Source organism: Lepidochelys kempii, chromosome 5 (genome assembly GCF_965140285.1).
Source record: "Lepidochelys kempii isolate rLepKem1 chromosome 5, rLepKem1.hap1, whole genome shotgun sequence".
NCBI classification, from domain to species: Eukaryota; Metazoa; Chordata; order Testudines; family Cheloniidae; genus Lepidochelys; species Lepidochelys kempii.
The window spans coordinates 34505604-34525620 of NC_136384.1; the positions used below are offsets into that span (position 1 = coordinate 34505604).

Genomic DNA, 20017 nt, shown 5'->3' on the forward strand with positions numbered 1-20017 from the left:
CTGTATTTTCCACTGAATGCATCGGATGAAATGAGCTGTAGCTCACGAAAGCTTATGCTCAAATAAATTGGTTACTCTCCAAGGTGCCACTAGTACTCTTTTTCTTTTTGCAAATACAGTCTAACACGGCTGCTACTCTGAAACCTGTCAGTATGGGCACAAGCATCTACTTGTAAGGGAGCTTTAGTTCTTAACTTCTTGGGAGGGAAAGGCAGAATGAAACATTTGGCATCTGAAGCAAAACAAGAGATGGCTAGCAAAAACTGAGCCTAACATGAGAGTTTATTTTTATCATTATTTGCATCATAGTGCCTAGAAGCCTTAGTCAAGGACCAGGGTTCTTTATGTTAGGTGCTGAACAAACAGAACAAAAAGTCCATGTCTCAGAAGGTTTCCGATCTAAGTATCTTGAGTAGGGTTTTTTTTTTAAGCCATCACCTAAATAAGTTACTAGCAGCTACAGAGACTGACATTTTAAGACCATGTAAAATAGAAAGAGCACACAGAAGGAAGCTTTTATCTGCTAATTATCTGCAGTTGCTTGGTACAGATTTGAGCAGTCATCTTGCAGTTAACTTGGCAAACAATAACCAGCCAGTGATTGATCACTCAGAATTGTTGCAACTTCTGTGCAACAATGCTTTTCCCACTTCTCCTGCATAACAAGTGTAAACACACGACACTCCCACCAATTATAACTGATAAAAAAAGGAACCAGAGAGTTCTGTTTTTTGGATAACTGTACCCAAAAAGCCAGAAAAAAAGACCTTGGAGATCATGAGATTAAAGTCTGTAGCATAACTAATTATGCTAACCTGCATCTACATTACAGACTACAGAAGATTCAAAGTTGGAATTTACTTATGGTGTAATATTCCATGCAAAATGTTTTGCTACCATGTGTACTGGAGTTACACATTGCAGCTTCAAGAAGATTCCTTTCTTTCTACACAAGAAAATACAGCCCTTAAGCATATTCCATTAACAACATTTCCCCATGTAACGCCTTCCGTTCTGTGTACAGTTCTCCTTTAACTATTAAGAAAATGCTAGGCTCATGTTTTCCTTTACTAGTAGCACATGCACACAAATCTTCCTAGGGCTTTTTAAAGCCATTTAGAGATACTGCTCTACTTAAATACAATAGTTTTTTAAAAAAAAAACACACACCTGATTTTTGAGGTAAGGAGAAATGGGACTAATGGAATGTCAATGATATCAGGACAGGAGCTTGGGGAGTTCTTAGAACTATCATTATGAAAATTTCTTGACTAGATCAAGGTTTCTCAAATTTCACTGCACTGCAAACCCTTTCTGACAACAAAAATTACTACATGACCCCAGGGAGGGGACTGAGTTCCCCAAACCCTGCTGCCCTAGGTGTGGGGACCAAAGGATGGCCACAAGCCCCACTGCCCCAGGTGGGGGGAGGACCCAAAGCCGAAACTCAAGGACTTCAGCCACAGGCAAGAGGCTTGTAACCTGAGCCCAGCTGCCCAGGGCTGAAGCCATGGGCTTCAGCTTCAGCCCTGGGGCTCAGGCTTCGGCCCCAGGCCCCTGCAAGTGTAAGCCAGCCCTGGCAACCCCATTAAAATGGGGTCACGACCCACTTGGGGTCCCGACACACAGTTTGAGAACTGCTGGACTAGTAGACAACACTGTCTACTCCTCTAGCCAATTTTCTCACTAAAAATGTTTTCCATGACAAAGTTTTAACTGGAATGGACCCTAATGGTTCAAACAACAACAGAAGATAGCTTAAGACTAATCTGAAGTTTCATGGAATGGCAAAAGGGTTTCTTTAGATTTCTGAATTTTTGTTCCTATTGTGCCGAAACTTGAGGCTCCAAAAACTCTGAGGCAAGCACAAAAAGTTGTAAAGACATTTCACGTTATTCTGCAGAATACACAGGCTGTCAGTTCAATTTTTGCTGCACTGGGAAGTCAAGTATAATTTGGCAGGCCAAAAAAGAATGAAGAGCAACTAGCAAAAGACACAAAAACTAACAGCAAAAACGTTTAAGTACATCAGATGCAGGAAGCCTGCCAAACAATCAGTGGGATCAAGATGCTAAAAGGAACACTCAAAGAAGCAAGGCCGTTGTGAAGAAGCTAAACAAATTCTTCGCATTGGTCTTCACTGCAAGAGATTATGAGGGAAATTCCCAGACCTCAGCCACTCTTTTTAGGTGTCAAATGTCAGGAACTGTACCAGACTGAAGTGTCAGTAGAGGTAGTTTTGGAATACATTGATAAACTGAACAGTAATAAGTCACCAGGCCCACATGGTATTCACCCAAGAGTTCTGAAAGAATTCCTAGGATATTGATATACTAACTGATATCTAACCTATCGGTTAAATTTGCTTCTGGACCAGATGACTGGAGTGTAGCTAATGGGACACCAATTTTTTTTTTCATTTTTTTTATTTTATTTTATTTTTAATATAAAGGCTCTAGAGGTGACCCTAGCAATTACAGACCAGTAAGCCTAACTTCAGTACCAAGCAAATTGGTTGAAACTATAGTGAAGAACAGAATTATCAGACACACATCATGATTTCTTGGGGAAAGAATCAACACAGCTTTTGTAAAGGGAAGTCATGCCTCAATCTATTAGAATTCTTTGATGGGGTAAACAAACATGTGGATTAGGGTGATCCAGTGGATATAGTGTATAGAAAACCTCTGACAAGGTCCCTCACCAAAAGACACTTAAGCAAAATATGTAGTCATGGATAAGAGGGATGGTCCTCTCATGGATCAGTGACTAGTTAAAACAGGGCTTCCCAAACTGTGGGCAGTGGCTCACAGGTAAACCCGACAGAATCCCAGGTGGTCCACTGGCAGGGGCAGAGATTGGGGGGCATGTAGGGATGTTGCCCCCAAAAAACTACATCTTTTCACTCCCCTCCCAACCCTGACCCTTCAGTGCAATTCCAGGATGCACAGCCCCATCCACTTGCCCCGCCTGACAGATCCTGCTTGGAGAGCATGTGTAGAGGGGGGTTTTGGGGGGCGGTCTGGAAGATTGGGATTTTTCGGGGGTAGGGGAGAAGCTGGGATCAGAGAAGTAGCAGAGGGGCAGCTAGAAGGTTTCTTTCTCCCTTCCTCAGCAACTGGCTTGCAGGTGGCAGGGCAGTGGGAGGGTTGGGTGGTTTGCTATTTTGCAATGAGGAGTATCAAGCTCTTCTTCCCCACCCCCCAGAGCACTGACCTGTCCCCTTCCCCTCTCCATATTCTAGGAGCCACCCTCCATTGCAGGCTGCTCACTGTGCCCTCCTCAACCATCCATCCCTTGCCAGGGTGCAGCACAAAGCTTCACACAGTATTCTTGTCAGCAAGTTAAGGAAGTATGGGCTGGATGAATGCACTATAAGGTGGGTAGAAAGCTGGCTAGATTGTCGGGCTCAACGGGTAGTGATCAATGGCTCCATGTCTAGTTGGCAGCCGGTATCAAGTGGAGTGCCCCAAGGGTCGGTCCTGGGGCCGGTTTTGTTCAATATCTTCATAAATGATCTGGAGGATGGTGTGGATTGCACTCTCAGCAAATTTGCAGATGATACTAAACTGGGAGGAGTGGTAGATACGCTGGAGGGGAGGGATAGGATACAGAAGGACCTAGACAAATTGGAGGATTGGGCCAAAAGAAATCTGATGAGGTTCAATAAGGATAAGTGCAGGGTCCTGCACTTAGGACGGAAGAACCCAATGCACAGCTACAGACTAGGGACCGAATGGCTAGGCAGCAGTTCTGCGGAAAAGGACCTAGGGGTGACAGTGGACGAGAAGCTGGATATGAGTCAGCAGTGTGCCCTTGTTGCCAAGAAGGCCAATGGCATTTTGGGATGTATAAGTAGGGGCATAGCGAGCAGATCGAGGGACGTGATCGTTTCCCTCTATTCGACATTGGTGAGGCCTCATCTGGAGTACTGTGTCCAGTTTTGGGCCCCACACTTCAAGAAGGATGTGGATAAATTGGAGAGAGTCCAGCGAAGGGCAACAAAAATGATTAGGGGACTGGAACACATGAGTTATGAGGAGAGGCTGAGGGAGCTGGGATTGTTTAGCCTGCAGAAGAGAAGAATGAGGGGGGATTTGATAGTTGCTTTCAACTACCTGAAAGGGGGTTCCAAAGAGGATGGCTCTAGACTGTTCTCAATGGCAGCAGATGACAGAATGAGGAGTAATGGTCTCAAGTTGCAGTGGGGGAGGTTTAGATTGGATATTAGGAAAAACTTTTTCACTAAGAGGGTGGTGAAACACTGGAATGCGTTACCTAGGGAGGTGGTAGAATCTCCTTCCTTAGAGGTTTTTAAGGTCAGGCTTGACAAAGCCCTGGCTGGGATGATTTAACTGGGAATTGGTCCTGCTTCGAGCAGGGGGTTGGACTAGATGACCTTCTGGGGTCCCTTCCAACCCTGATATTCTATGATTCTACGTGGGAGCACCCTTAGCAGTTCGGCTCTCTCAGCCATTTTGCGAACTGCGGGCTCTCCTGCCCCACTCCCCACAAACTTGGGTTCCCCCACCTCACACTCCCACCCACACAATGGAGGCTGACACACCCCTTCCAACACCCTTAACTCTACATATGCCACAACCCAACCCAACCCACCCCCTCCAACTCCTCATGAGCCATCAGTGTCCTTCATCTTGGATGAAACTGATCTGTGTCGCCCCCACCCCTGTGCCCCAGGGCTAGGCAGGGGTTCTCTGGGGCTGAATCCCTGCTTTGACTAGGGGTATCAGGTTCAATCTCCTTTCTCCAGCTGGCAGGGGTGCTCTCCCACCTGCAGCAAGAGAACTGGGCCCTACAGGCTGAGCTGACACTGACAGTCACAGAGTTTAAAAGACAGTAAACAAAAGGCAAGAACAATTAGTCAGTTTTCAGAAAGGAGAGAGGTAAATAGCTGTGTCCTCCAGAGGTCTACACTGGGACCAGAATGTTCAACATTCACAAGTGACCTGGAAAAAACAGTGAGGCAGCAATGTTTGCAGACAACACAGTTAAGTCCAAAGCTAACTGCAAAGAATTAAAAGGGATCTCACAAAAAAGTGGGTGACTGTGCAACAAAATGGAAGATGAAAAGCAATGTTGATAAGTGGGAAGTTATTTATATTGGAAAACATAACCCTTACCATACATACAAGATGAGGAGGTCTAATTTAGCTGTTACCACTCAAAAAAGCTCTTGGAATTTTTGTAGAAAAACCTCTGAAAAATCTGTTCCACGTGCAGCAGCAGTCAGAAAAACTAACAATGGATAGATAATAAGAGAAAAAAATCACAAGGCCACTACATAAATCCATGGTCCATCCACACCTTGAATACAGAGCACTGTTCTAGTCAGCCCCTCCCAAAAAAAGGGTATGCAAGAATTGGAAAAGGTACAGAGAAAGGCAACAAAAATGAGCAGGGTACGAAACAGCTTTCATATGAAGACAGGTTTCAGTTTAAAAAGACTAGGATTGTTCAGCTTGGAAGAGACGCAAATAAAGGTGGATGTGAAAGATCTATAAAATCATGACGGGGTGAAGAAAGTGAATAGGGAAGTGTTACCTACTCCTTCACATCACACAAGAACCAGGGGTCACACAATAAAATTAATAGGCAGAAGTTTAAAACAAAAGGAAATTCTTCTCCCAATGCACAGTCCACCTGTGGAACTTGTTGCCAGGGGATGTTGTGAAGGTCAAAAGTACAACTGGTTTAAAAAAAAATTAGTTAAGTTCATGGAGAATAGGTACACCAATGGCTATCAGCCAAGATGGTCAGGGATGCAAACTCATGCTCTGGGTGTCCCTAAGTCTATGACTGCCACATGCTGGGACTGAATGACAGTGGATGGGATCATGCAATAACTGCCTTATTCTATACATTCCCTTTGATGAACATGGCACTGTTGGAAGGCAGGATACTGAACTAGATGGACCATTGGTCTGATGCAGTATGGCCAGTCTTACGTTCACTCAGTCTTTTTACCCTCCTCTAAAGTCATAAGTGGGATAAGGCACATCTATCATGGACAAGATAGTCTCTCACCACACCCCACATCAGCACCTGCAATTCGAGGGGACCTCAGCTCTGACTACAGGGTGGAGTTTGCAGGGGTTAAGAATCTTCAGCCACCTGTATCAGCCTAGAGTCTCTTGCCTCCTCTGGGCCCAACCCACAGGGGAAGTGAGTTCTATGGGCCCATGGTGCTCGGACTCCAGCAATATCCAGGGCCTTAGGGCCCAGCACCTCCAATGTTTGGGGCCGGGTCTCTCCCCCAGCTCCTCCTGCCACCCCAACATGCCTCCCTGAGTGTCCCCCTGCTCCCGCATACCTCCCCTGGGCCCCAGAGCGTCCCTGCCTCTCTGCTGGTCCCCGGCATCAACTGCTGCTGCAGGCTCCTATTGCCCCCCCATCCACTATTGCCAAGGCAGGCCGACCCTGACCTTCCCTTCAGACCCTTCCCTTTTCTGGCAGGGCCCTCCACCAGCACAAGGCCCACCCCCTCCCACAGTCACCACTCCTGCCCCATGCTGGGCAAGGGATAGACCCATCCCCCACCCCAGTGAGGCTACAGTGAGGGGCAGTAGCAGGGGAGGAGGTGCACATATGATGGCAGCTCTTCCTCTCGACACCCACCCCAGGGGAGGCGAGGAGGCTTCCTGGACCTGAGAGGGACCCTAGGAGCACGTGCAGTGACAGTGGTGCGAGGTGAGTGTGCTGCTGGGGGGGTACACCCGCACTTCAAAGCGCTGTGTCAGGAGCGTTCCCACAGCAGCGTTTTGAAGTTTCCAGCGTAGAGGGGATTAGCTCCGAGCGCTGGAAGAGCGGCTACACTAGCACTTTAAAGTGCTCAGAGGGGTGATTTTTCACACCCCTGAGCCAGCAGGTTAGAGTGCTATAAAATTTAAGTGTAGACAAGCCCTTAGTCTCAAAGACTACTGTTGCTCACTCTTCATCAGCCAACAGCCTCTCCACATGGTAAGCAGTTCAGATCCCTAGGCAAACCAACAAGAAATTGTCCTGCAATCTTCACAATGTTCTTCCCCATTCTTCCCACGCACCTCTCAGGTGTCAACTGTCTCTATTCCTCTCCATAAAGTGTAAAATGTGAACTCAAAGTATGAATTTAGACAAACACTATTTCAGCTATAGCTGAGAGTTTTATACCAAAGAGCTTCTACAATGCAGTTTTGACAAAACTGAAAGTTGAAGATTTGAGATAGCACGTAAGTTGAAAACACAAACTCCAAATATACAGAAATTGTGAGTAAGATTTTTTTTTTGGGTGTCTTGAGTTTTTTTAAATTTTTTTTTTTTCGCATTTGCCTTCCAGTTTTAGAGACTTAAGAGTTCACATTTTCAAATTTTAATATATATCCACGAGGGCTAGACTTCTTATTTTTTTTAAATGAAAGTTGATATTCGCATGCAATCACACAACTCCAAGAGCTAGCTCTATAAGAAAAACACCAAACCTTGTGAGACTTAAGATAGTGAGCCCTGACAACAATGAAAATGTACCAAAAGTTGCAGCCTGCACTGAATATTAAGAGGAGGAATATGCAGTAGTTATTTTATTCATTTTCAGTGTCAATAAAAACCTCTACTTTTAAACTGAACTTGAAACTCCCACAGAATTCAGCACCACGATGTCAAATATGGAGCCCTTGTTGAAGAATTTAGGAATGGTGATATGGGTCCCTAGCTATACTGAATTTAGGGAGGGGAGATCACAGTATAGCCTAGAAGAAAAGGAGGACTTGTGGCACCTTAGAGACTAACCAATTTATTTGAGCATAGGCTTTCGTGAGCTACAGCTCACTTCATAGGACGCATTCAGTGGAAAATACAGTGAGGAGATTTATACACACACAACATGAAAAAATGGGTGTTACCATACACACTGTAAGGAGAGTGATCACTTAAGATGAGCTAATACTAGCAGGAGAGTGGGGGGTTTGGGGGGATCAAAGTGGGCCATTTCCAGCAGTTAACAAGAACGTCTGAGGAACAGTGGGGGAGGGACACAAACATGGGGAAATAGTTTTACTTTGTGTAATGACCCATCCACTCCCAGTCTCTATTTAAGCCTAAGTTAATTGTATCCAGTTTGCAAATTAATTCCAATTCAGCAGTCTCTTGTTGGAGTCTCTTTTTATTGAAGAATTGCCACTTTTAGGTCTGTAATCGAGTGACCAGAGAGATTGAAGTGTTCTCCGACTGGTTTATGAATGTTATAATTCTTGACATCTGATTTATGTCCATTTATTCTTTTACGTAGAGACTGTCCAGTTTGGCCAATGTACATGGCAGAGGAGCATTGCTGGCACATGATGGCATATATCACATTGATAGGTGTGCAGGTGAACGAGCCTCTGATAGTGTGGCTGATGTGATTAGGCCCTATGATGGTGTCCCCTGTCCTGAAGGATGACCCATCACTCTCACAAATCTTGGGAGACAGGCTGGTCCTTGCCTACAGACAGCCTCCCCAACCTGAAGCAAATACTCACCAGCAACCACACACCACACAACAGAACCACTAACCCAGGAACCTATCCTTGCAACAAAGCCCGTTGCCAACTGTGTCCACATATCTATTCAGGGAACACCATCATGGGGCCTAATCACATCAGCCACACTATCAGAGGCTCGTTCACCTGCACATCTACCGGAACTCAAATTTTCCAGTGGCAACACAAACTAGTTTGAACTTTCATTTTCATTATCATTTGGAAACAGAAATTTTCCCCCTTTCTGCTCACTCAGGTGCCAAGAGAATGATAAGGATATTGCCATGTTAACTCAGTAAAACCTAATTACCCATTTCAGAAAGCAGTTACAATCTCTAGTTCAGCAAATACTCCCCATAATATGTGCAGATTCTAAACCCAGAAGGAACCACTATGATCATCTAGTCTGACCTCCTGTATAACACAGGCCATAAAACTTACCCAGAATAATTCTCAGAGCACATCTTTTAGAAAACCAAGTAATCTTGACTTTAAAATGGTCAGTGATGGAGAATCCACCATGACCTTTTGGTAAGTTATTTCAATGGTTGATTACTCTCACTGTTAAAATTTTACATCTTATTTCCAGTCTGAATTGTCTAGCTTCAGCTTCCAGCTATTGGATCATATTATACGTCTCTCTGGTAAACTGAAGAGCCTATAAAATATTTGATCATCATGTAGGGACTGACAGCCTGTAATCACATCATCCCTTAGACTATTTATCTTAACACAGGGAAGGATATCACTATAATGCAAGCTTTCTAATCCTTTCACGATTCTCCTTAATTTGGAAAGAGTTCAGAGAAAAGTATCAATAACCTCCTTGAACTGTGGGGACTAGAACTGGACACCGTATTCCAGCAGCAGTTGCACCAGTGCCAAATACAGACATAAATAATCTCCCTACTCCTACTCAAGATTGCCCTGTTTATGCATCCCAGGACAACATTCGCTCATTTGGCCACAGCATCGTACTGGGAGATCATGTTCAGCTGATTGTCCACCACGACACACACACACACACCCCCAGATCTTTTTCAGTCACTGCTTCCCAGGATAGAGTTCCCCCATCCTTTCCTCCATTCCTACATTTACATTTACCTGTATTAAAATACTGGTTTGCTTGCAACCAGTTTACCATGTGATCCAGCTCAGTCTATTAGTAACCTGATCTCTTCATGATTTACTACTTCCTCAAAATTGAGGTTATCTGCAAACTTGATCAGTGATGATTTTACGTTTTCTTCCAAGTATTGAATAGTGTAGGACTAAGAACCAATTACTGTGGGACTTCACTGAAAACAGACCTGCTTGCTCCATTATGATTTCCCATTTACAGTTACATTTTGAGACCTATCAGTTAGCCAGTTTTTAATCCATTTAATGTGTGCCATGTTAATTTTATATCAGTCTAGTTTTTTAATCAAAGTGTTGTGTAGGACCCAGTCAAGAACCTTACAGAAGTATATTATTTCAAACACTCATTACCTTTATCTCATTTTAAAAAAAAAATCAAATTAGTGTGACAGGATCTATTTTCCATAAACCCATGTTGATTTGTATTAAGTTATTGTCTTTTGAGTCCCATATCAGCTGCTCCATTATCTTTACCAGGATCCATGTCAAGCTGAATTGATTCTTCTGAGAGAAGAGATACTGCCATGAGCAAGCTTCTTTAAGCACCTTGGATGAACCAGATTCTTGAGTTCACAACTTTGACACAGGTTTCTGTTTTTTCTTTTGTGGGTTTTTTTTTAAACTAGGAGGCAGTTCCCAGAATTACTGCCATTACAATGCAGTGCTGTTTATGATTGCAATACTGCCAATCAGAGACCTTGCAGTAGTTTTGGTTTGTAATGTACTTTTGCCACATCAGCTGCGTGAGGTTATAATATCTCAGAAAATTGCTTTTGATGCAAGTTACTTTACTAGTTCCTGCCTACAACAGAAATAAGCAGCAGAGCTTCCTTCACAATCAAGAGAAACAACATTCATGACTCCAGACAACATGACAATGCACACCCAGTGATCTTGCATCCATAATTTTCCTTCTTTCCCCATATTATTTCTTTACCTACTAGCATATTTTATAGCTTTCCATATATTAAAGTGCCTCATCATCAAAGTCACAAATACCTTCCCTACTTCTTAAACAGATGGAGAGGATGACACCTTGACATAAGCCAGCAAACTTTAGAGAGCACAATGCTTCCAAGAATGGCAACTGGACACCTCAGCCAAAATACAACCCAATAGTCTGTACTGATTGTATATGGCTACAGAAGAGAGAACTCATGAGAGGGGAGTTTTTTTAAATGGTTGCAGAGCAAGGAAGTAAGGAGGAAGGGAATGCCAAACATTCACCTGCTAGTAACATTATAGGTAATAAATGAGAGGCATACAAACACCAATGCCAAATAACCCTGAAGAAAAAACCCCAGCATATCCCTGGTGTGAGATCTCCCCCTCCTCATCCAATGGACAGTAAATACTTGCCTAGAAAATTTTAGTGAAAAGCAATTCTCACGTGGGAACGGCTGCTCTGAAAGTTCACTTGAAAAATAATCATGAAAGGAATATTTCAGTAGCCTGTCTCAGAGAGAGAGAGGGAGAGAGAAAAAGGGAGAAAAAAGGAAAAAAAACACATGAAATCGATCAGAAACCACTGAATGATCTACCACAGATTACCCACTTGCCTAGCCATACCCACCTGTAATTCTGATTAGATTATAAAAGAAACTATGATAAGGGTAGGCTTTCAATGATGAATACCACACTGACAGACACTAGATGATACATGAGAGATTATTTTGGAGACACCATATTTGAAGTTCAATGTATTGAACTTTAACAAGTCAGGAAAGCTAAGATGCTTTGACCAAACTGTACTCAAGAATTGCAGTTTAAAGTCAATGGGACTTGTGCTCCTAAGTCACTTAGGTGCCTAAATATGGGTTTAGCAGGTACGGTTAGAAAATTTTGGCCAGTGTTTAATAAAGTTATTGTGAATTATTTTAATGTATTGAAAGTCTAAATAACTTTTCATTATTAACAATAAAGTAATTATGTTTGATATGACAAAGATGATATGACACTAAGAAAAGTTTAATACAAATACCAATTTTAGCCCTTGATGCTGCAAACACTTACGGACATGCTTAACTTAAAAGGACATGAAGTCAATGGGACTATCCATGTGAGTAAGATTATGTAACCTGCTTAACTGTATGCAAAATCAGGGACTTAATTTTCAGTGTAATTTTTTTTGCCTATAGCAGTTTTACAAGACTCCAATAAGATGCAACATGGCCATTTTAAACATCTGAATTTATTTTATTATAAAATTTTAACCAAAAGTTACAGTAGGACAAATTTCAAAATTTAGTTTTATAAACCCTCATTCAGGTTTAAATCAATGACTTCTTTTAAATCTGAAGAAGAGAAGATTGAGGGGGGACATGATAACAGTTTTCAAGTAAACAAAAGGCTGTTATAAAGAGGAGGGTGATAAATTGTTCTCCATAGCCGCTGAGGACAAGATACATAATGGGGCTTAAATTGCAGCAAGGGAGATTTAGGTTAGACATTAGCAAAGCACTGGAACAAATTACTTAGGGGATTGTCTAGCCTGTTCTTAAAAATGGAGATTCCACGAACACCTGCCAGCGATAGTCAAGATAATAGTTCTGCCACAGAGCGGGGGAATGAACTAGATTATATACTGAGGTCCCTTCCAGTCCTACAGCTGTATGATTTCCCTGAAATCTCATGAGTTAAATCACTTTGATTAACTTGCTCCACCCTGACAAAGTGGCTTTCATCATATCTGAAAGTGGTAAAAGCATCAGACTGATGTTTTTTCATTATAAGAAAACTATTGAGTATGCAGTATAAATCATGCATGCCATTAAGAAAGTTTCTAGGGAAAGGCTCCTCGGCCACCTAAGCTTTGCATAATAAGTTCTGAATATAAGAGTCAAAGTGATGCAGTTATGCTACAAGCTTTTCCAGAACAGCTTAAAACTAAATATGAGGTGTAACAGAAATACAGAAAAAGATGGACTCAGGCCAGGAGTCAAAGCTAATTTTGGCTCTGGTCCTGAGCATTGTTTGAGCATCCTCAACATCCTGCTGATATTAATGGATGTTGCAAATGCTTTGACTTCCTGGGATCAAGCCCGTTGAAGCCAACCATGAGAGGCTCCGACCAAAAGAAGTGCCTATAGCATGCATGGCCTTCATTGCAAGGATCTTGGAGTGAAAGCCTGGGAGAGGGCTGCTGGTGGGTAGCAGGAGCCTGCAGCAGCCTCCCCCATCCTATCCTGCTTCCCATTACCCTTCACTTCCTCCCTGTGCCCTTCCCCATTTCGCTTGTCACCATTTCAACCTCTCACCTCCCTCTCTGGGAAGGGCCTGTTGCAGCCAACAACTACTGAGTCCTTCCACCACAATGCCAGCTGCTTCATGCTAGCTGAGCACCAAAGGGAGCATCAAAAGCACAGAAGAAAACTCCCTGCTCTTAGGGCTGATGCACAGTGGCCCCTGATCACTGAGAAGAATCACTGCTTTCTCTCTGCAACCCACCAGAATAAGAGATTCGAGCAAGGCAGAAATACATGACACCAAGCAGCTTTGGCTACAACTTTCAATCAGCTTTCACGATTTCCTTCACATTCATCGAGTGGCAGAAAAAATGATGCAAGTCATTCTGTGACTAGCATCCAGAGTTGGATGCAATACAAGCAACAGTGTCAGTCACCACTGCCGTTCCTGCACATCAAATAACAAAGGTCTCTATTCTAACATGGAGTGCAATGAGCCTTTGTCTTTCAGGCTGATTAAATGGACGATATGAAAATTCTCACCTGACTGACCACCCACATGTTTCGTCTGAGCAGATTGTGAATGCTTCCTGGACCACTGTCATTTACCACCATTCACAGACTATTTCATGGAAAAGAGGCAGAAGAGATAAAAGTTAAGAAATAAGTTAAGGAGTACTTGTGGCACCTTAGAGACTAACCAATTTATTTGAGCATGAGCTTTCATGAGCTACAGCTCACTTCATCGGATGCATACCGTGGAAACTGCAGCAGACTTTATATACACACACAGAGATCATGAAACAATACCTCCTCCCACCCCACTGTCCTGCTGGTAATAGCTTATCTAAAGTGATCATCAGGTTGGGCCATTTCCAGCACAAATCCAGGTTTTCTCACCCTCCACCCCCCACACACAAACTCACTCTCCTGCTGGTAATAGCCCATCCAAACTGACCACTCTTGGCCCAACTTGATGATCACTTTAGATAAGCTATTACCAGCAGGACAGTGGGGTGGGAGGAGGTATTGTTTCATGATCTCTGTGTGTATATAAAGTGACAACTCTCTACACAATGTGCATGACAATCAAGTTGGGCCATTTCCAGCACAAATCCAGGTTCTCTCACTCCCTCACCCCCATACACACACAAACTCACTCTCCTGCTGGCAATAGCTCATCCAAACTGACCACTCTTGGCCCAACTTGATGATCACTTTAGATAAGCTATTACCAGCAGGACAGTGGGGTGGGAGGAGGTATTGTTTCATGATCCCTGTGTGTATATAAAGTCTGCTGCAGTATCCACGGTATGCATCCGATGAAGTGAGCTGTAGCTCACGAAAGCTCATGCTCAAATAAATTGGTTAGTCTCTAAGGTGACACAAGTACTCCTTTTCTTTTTGCGAAGACAGACTAACACGGCTGTTACTCTGAAACAAGAAATAAGTTGTCAGCCAAACTAAAACTCATATCTCAATGCTCAAGTTTTTTTGTGAAGAAGAAAATGAAGGCTAGATTAAAAAAATACACTGTATGCATCCAAAAGCAACATACTGTAACTGCCAGAGATCATTTGTTCTGGTTTCAGAGTTTCACACAGATATGAACACAATTTCAACCTTTTATTTCTTTATTTTGTACAATATTTTTTGTTTGAAACTGTTAGTACTGAATAGTGCAACTATTCTCACTCTAAGAAAAGGAGGGCATCTTTCTCTGCTGTGAAATTATAGTCACATTAGTAGTCAGTGTTCTCTGGTCCTAAATGAAGGCAGCTCAAAGACTGGCCCATGTCAACACTGAATCAGCTTTTGGATTTGAGCTGTGAATGTAGCTCTCCCTACCTACAATAAACCCAGCCTGGTTGAAGTAGGGATGTGTAGTCCAAACCCCCAAGTTGTGTATAGTGCAGCAAATGTACAAGGCAGTGTACAATAGGTGAATTGTGACAAACAATCAAGATCCTGTCTTGAAGAGGCTAGATTCCAAAAAACACTTGCAGTTACAGTACCAAATGAAACAAAAACTACAGGACCACCTCACAAAATAGATGTGCAAAAGACTTCAAGAGATAAACCAAGAGAAAGTTTGTCATATTATAAGTGAAACATCATTCCAAGCATGCTAGACTGCTTGAAAGAAGGCATAAAGTTAGGAATGGACAAAGGGAGCAGCTAGGCCAGTAGTTCTCTACCAGGAGAAGGTATACCCTTGGAGGGTATGCAGAGGTCTTTCACAGGGTAGATCAACTCATCTAGATGCACGATCAACTCTTCCTACCTGCATGCCTCCAGCTTTCACCCTGACCACACCACACGATCCATCGTCTACAGCCAAGCTCTGCGATACAACCGCATTTGCTCCAACCCCTCAGACAGAGACAAACACCTACAAGATCTCTGTCAAGCTTTCTTACAACTACAATACCCACCTGCAGAAGTAAAGAAACAGATTGATAGAGCCAGAAGAGTTCCCAGAAGTTACCTACTACAGGACAGGCCTAACAAAGAAAATAACAGAACGCCGCTAGCCATCACCTTCAGCCCCCAACTAAAACCCCTCCAACGCATTATTAAGGATCTACAACCTATCCTAAAGGATGACCCAACACTCTCACAAATCTTGGGAGACAGGCCAGTCCTTGCCTACAGACAGCCCCGCAACCTGAAGCAAATAGTCACCAACAACCACATACCACACAACAGAACCACTAACCCAGGAACTTATCCTTGCAACAAAGCCCGTTGCCAATTGTGCCCACATATCTATTCAGGGGACACCATCACAGGGCCTAATAACATCAGCCACACTATCAGAGGCTCGTTCACCTGCACATCCACCAATGTGATATATGCCATCATGTGCCAGCAATGCTCCTCTGCCATGTACATTGGTCAAACTGGACAGTCTCTACGTAAAAGAATAAATGGACACAAATCAGATGTCAAGAATTATAACATTTATAAACCAGTCGGAGAACACTTCAATCTCTCTGGTCACGCAATCACAGACATGAAGGTCGCTATCTTAAAACAAAAAAACTTCAAATCCAGACTCCAGCGAGAAACTGCTGAATTGGAATTCATTTGCAAATTGGATACTATTAATTTAGGTTTAAATAGAGACTGGGAGTGGCTAAGTCATTATGCAAGGTAGCCTGTTTCCTCTTGTTTTTTCCTACCCCCCCCCCCCCCAGATGTTCTGGTTTAACTTGGATTTAAACTTGGAGAGTGGTCAGTTTGGATGAGCTATTACACACACACACTCACTCTCCTGCTGGTATGGGGGTGGGGGGGATGTGAGAAAACCTGGATTTGTGCAGGAAATAGCCAGACTTGATTATCATGCACATTGTGTAAAGAGTTGTCACTTTGGATGGGCTATCACCAGCAGGAGAGTGAATTTGTGTTGGGGGGTGGAGGGTGAGAAAACCTGGATTTGTGCTGGAAATGGCCCACCTGATGATCACTTTAGATAAGCTATTACCAGCAGGACAGTGGGGTGGGAGGAGGTATTGTTTCATATTCTCTGTGTATATATAAAGTCTGCTGCAGTTTCCACGGTATGCATCCGATGAAGTGAGCTGTAGCTCACGAAAGCTCATGCTCAAATAAATTGGTTAGTCTCTAAGGTGCCACAAGTACTCCTTTTCTTTTTGCGAATACAGACTAACACGGCTGTTACTCTGAAACCTGTCATCTAGATATTTGCCTAGTTTTACAGCAGGCTACATAAAAATCACTAGAAGACAGTACAAACTAAAATTTCATACAGAAAATGGTGACTTGTTTATACTGATCTATATGCTATAGAATGAAATGCAAATACAATATTTATATTCCAGTTGATTTATTTTATCATTATATGGTAAAAATGAGAAAGTCAGCAATTTTTAGTAAAAGTGTGCCGTGACACTTTTGTATTTGTATGTCTAATTTTGTAAGCTAGTCATTTTTAACTGAGATGAAATTTAGGGGTATGCAAGACAAATCAGACTCCTGAAAGAGGTACAATAGTCTGGAAAGGTTGAGAACCACTGAGCTAGGCAACAGGCCTGGCTGGAGCATAAGGAACAGGAAAAAGGCATAAAAGAGTGCATTTACATTTCTTTTTTAAAAGCTGCTCTCCCCACAGCCTTGCATTAGTTTGCAAACACACTACCAGTTTTCAAAATTCATTAAACTTATTCATCTCACAATGATGTATGTTCCACAGAATTTCCGTAGCAGTCATGCAGGTTAGCTTTTGCTGTGAAAAGTACATGAGATAGCTAGTTTCATCTGGCCATAAGTTGATAGAGGAAAATAAACTGCTCCAGGCTCTTGAGAAACCACACAGCAAGTTCACTGTCAGTATTCCATTAACTAGGTTCTTAAAGAGAACTTTACCTACCATGAAAGCTTATGCTCATATAAATTGATTAGTCTCTAAGGTGCCACAAGTACTCCTTTTCTTTTTACCTATCATTTCAATTATACAGAGCTCTCCCCCCTCCCCCAGCCCGACTCAAGCCTAGCATACAACTTAAAAACATGAAGTCTCTAAATAAAGCATTTCCACTCCAAAATAAGTCCAAGCTGCACGTATTCAAACCCAACATTTAGGTAAATGTTGACTATAGTGCCCCTCCCCAAGCTCCATCAGCAGAGAAAAAAAATCAGGTCAGCTGTTAGAGGGTGCTTTCATTTCAATGATCCAACCTTGCAACAGAAAGGACAGAGAGGTCTTGCTCACTAGTCAACAAGACAATCTCTAAAACTCACAATTGTGTGTCATGTGTAAGATAGAACTAGATAACTATTACAGCTTCAAAGCCAAGAAAAAAAACCCTCCTTCATCTCACGGGACACTGACATCTTCCTACAAGATGGAATGGCAAGAAGAGAGCTGCTTTTTATTTAAAATATTTACTAATAAACAAGAAGTAAAACCATAACACCTTGAAAAAATATGAAACTGAGTTGAATGGAGAGAGAATGTTCATTAGTTTCCCATTTTAAAATTTAAGAAATCAGTTAAGCAAGAATCTCATCAAAATGTGACTATCCAACTCACTACGTAGCCTAGCCATTTGGTACATTTTCTTGGTAGTGACCCATACATTAGAGCATGAACAAGTTAACTACCACGCTGGCCTGAAGTATACACCTGTGATACAATCTTTGCAGACAAAGAAAGGAAACATTCATTAAGCAACATTAGAGTTACTTGTGAATACCAAACTACTCAAGTGCAGTACTGGTCATGTCCAAAGTTACAATTTAGTTCATTCAACCATATCCTATGTTAATGCATTTAGGAAAAAACCAGTGACCTAGGTCATAACTTTAGAGATCTAATAACAACCAAATGAGTGGGGCTACAGAGCACTTTAGCAAAACCATTCTGGTTTATTGGCCTTTAATAGTTCTGTAAGAGTGATAAAGATCGAACAAGAGAAATACTCCATTTCCCAATCAGGAACTCATGCAAGGACATATTGGAAAAGTTCTCAGGGCATACACACAATTTAGACATGCGTGCGCCCTTAGAGCAGATTACAACATTGGAGATAGATCATATTTTAACCAGGTTTAGAATTACCCCACAGAGCCTTCTCTGGATTATTGACACTGTATTAAAAGTGTGTGTGAGTGTGTGAAGTGGGCTATAGCCCATGACAGCTCATGCTCAAATAAATTTGTTAGTCTCTAAGGTGCCACAAGTACTCCTGTTCTTTTTGCGGATACAGACTAACACGGCTGCTACTCTGAAATTTTTAATACAGTGTCAATAATCCAGAGAAGGCTCTGCCTCATAATTCTAAGCCTGATAAAGTATGATATTTCTCCAATGTTGTAAAACTGTTCTCAGAGCTGATTTAAAGTTGGTCTTTTACTTACTCACTTTAGGGTTCCACCAGTCTCCAATACAAGCCTTTAAAACACTATGTGGCAACAAATGCGATTTTCTATGTAAATGTAATTATAATGGAGTATTCTACAACATGTCTGGTTGAGCCAATTTACCATGAGGATGCAAGACAGGAAAGAAAGGAGAGCGGTGGGGGGGGGGGGGGAAGCACACAATTTACACCCAATACCTACCAGATAATCCATGTACTGGTGAATAGAGAGGATCTATTGTTGCTCTGGGGTCCCAAGGGGCTCTCTGCTCCTCTCGGATGGATTTAGGTGGGGAGTGGGTCTCTGCTGCCAGAACGTCTCAAGACTGTAAAGGGTTGAGTGGGTCTGCAGCTATTCAGGAGGAGTTTTGGCTGGAAGGTCTCTGCTGCTAACCGGTCTCTGAAGCTTGGCGTCTCTAACGTTCTTTGCAGGAAAGTCTTTGGGGTGCAAAGGGGAGGAAGCAAGTCTCCCTGGGTATCAGGAAGGTCTCTGTTACTCCTGCTAGGAAGATCTCAGAGGAGACACGAAGGGTCCCTGCTGCCGGCAGGAAGGTGCAGTGGTCTCTGGCACTGCTACTGAGCGGAGGGGTTCCAGGGGCATAGGGTGGGGTCCCAGGGGTGAGGTCTCTGCAGCTAGCAGGGAAGGTCCCAGCGCGGTGGGTGGTCTTTGTTATTACTGCAGAGAGGAGGGGTGCAGGGGGCTCCGTTCCTGGCAGGACGGTCCCAGCAGGGTAGGATGGGGTCGGGTTGGGTCTCTGGCGGGAAGGTCCCCCCCCAGCACCGCCTCCCCGGGCAGAGGGCGGGTATCTGGGGCTGTCCCTCCCTCCCTCGCCGCCGCCAGCCAGACTAACCCTGCAGGTTTCTCCCCGCGACGGCCAGCGGAGCGCGCGGAGCAGACTCGGCGGGGGAGGCGCACGGCACAGCCCAGCCCGGAGCCTGTGCAGCCCGCAGCGCCCTAGGTTTCAGGAACTGGGGGGGCCGCTCTCCCCACAGCGTCACCATCAGCTGATCGCACACGTGGGACGCCGAGAGGCGACTCTTAAAGGGACACACACAGCGCTCGAGGGGAGGCGTGCCCCGGGCGCGGAGAGGGGCGCGAGGGGCAGTGCAAAGGGGGGGGGGGGCGGGCTGGGGGCGGTGGATGGACCGCGGGGACCCTGGCTGCGGGCACCGCGCGCCCTGTGCTGACCGGGATCCCGGCTCCGCCCCCATCTCAGGTTTGGGGGAGGTTCCCTCAGGCCGGCCACACGAGGCAGCGGCGGCGGCTGTTCACTGCTGCAGGGGGAGGTGG

General features: G+C 43.8%; 1 protein-coding gene across 8 annotated transcripts in view; it reads right to left on the reverse strand.

Annotated features, from left to right (window-relative positions):
* ARL15 (ARF like GTPase 15) overlaps positions 1 to 19806 on the reverse strand; it is a 338161-nt gene extending 318355 nt beyond the window's left edge. For 3 of the 8 annotated variants that reach the window (XM_078852765.1, XM_078852764.1, XM_078852762.1), the window contains exon 1: positions 18929 to 19803. Coding sequence is in view for 1 of the 8 variants with exons in the window: in XM_078852761.1 (XP_078708887.1) it covers positions 18929 to 18940 (12 nt within the window). In the remaining 7 variants the exon portion in view is untranslated. Of the gene's footprint in view, positions 1 to 18928 lie in introns of all 8 variants that reach the window. The other 5 variants (XM_078852759.1, XM_078852760.1, XR_013635766.1 and 2 more) reach the window with 4 other exon arrangements.
* Between the last annotated feature and the right edge of the window lie 211 nt (positions 19807 to 20017).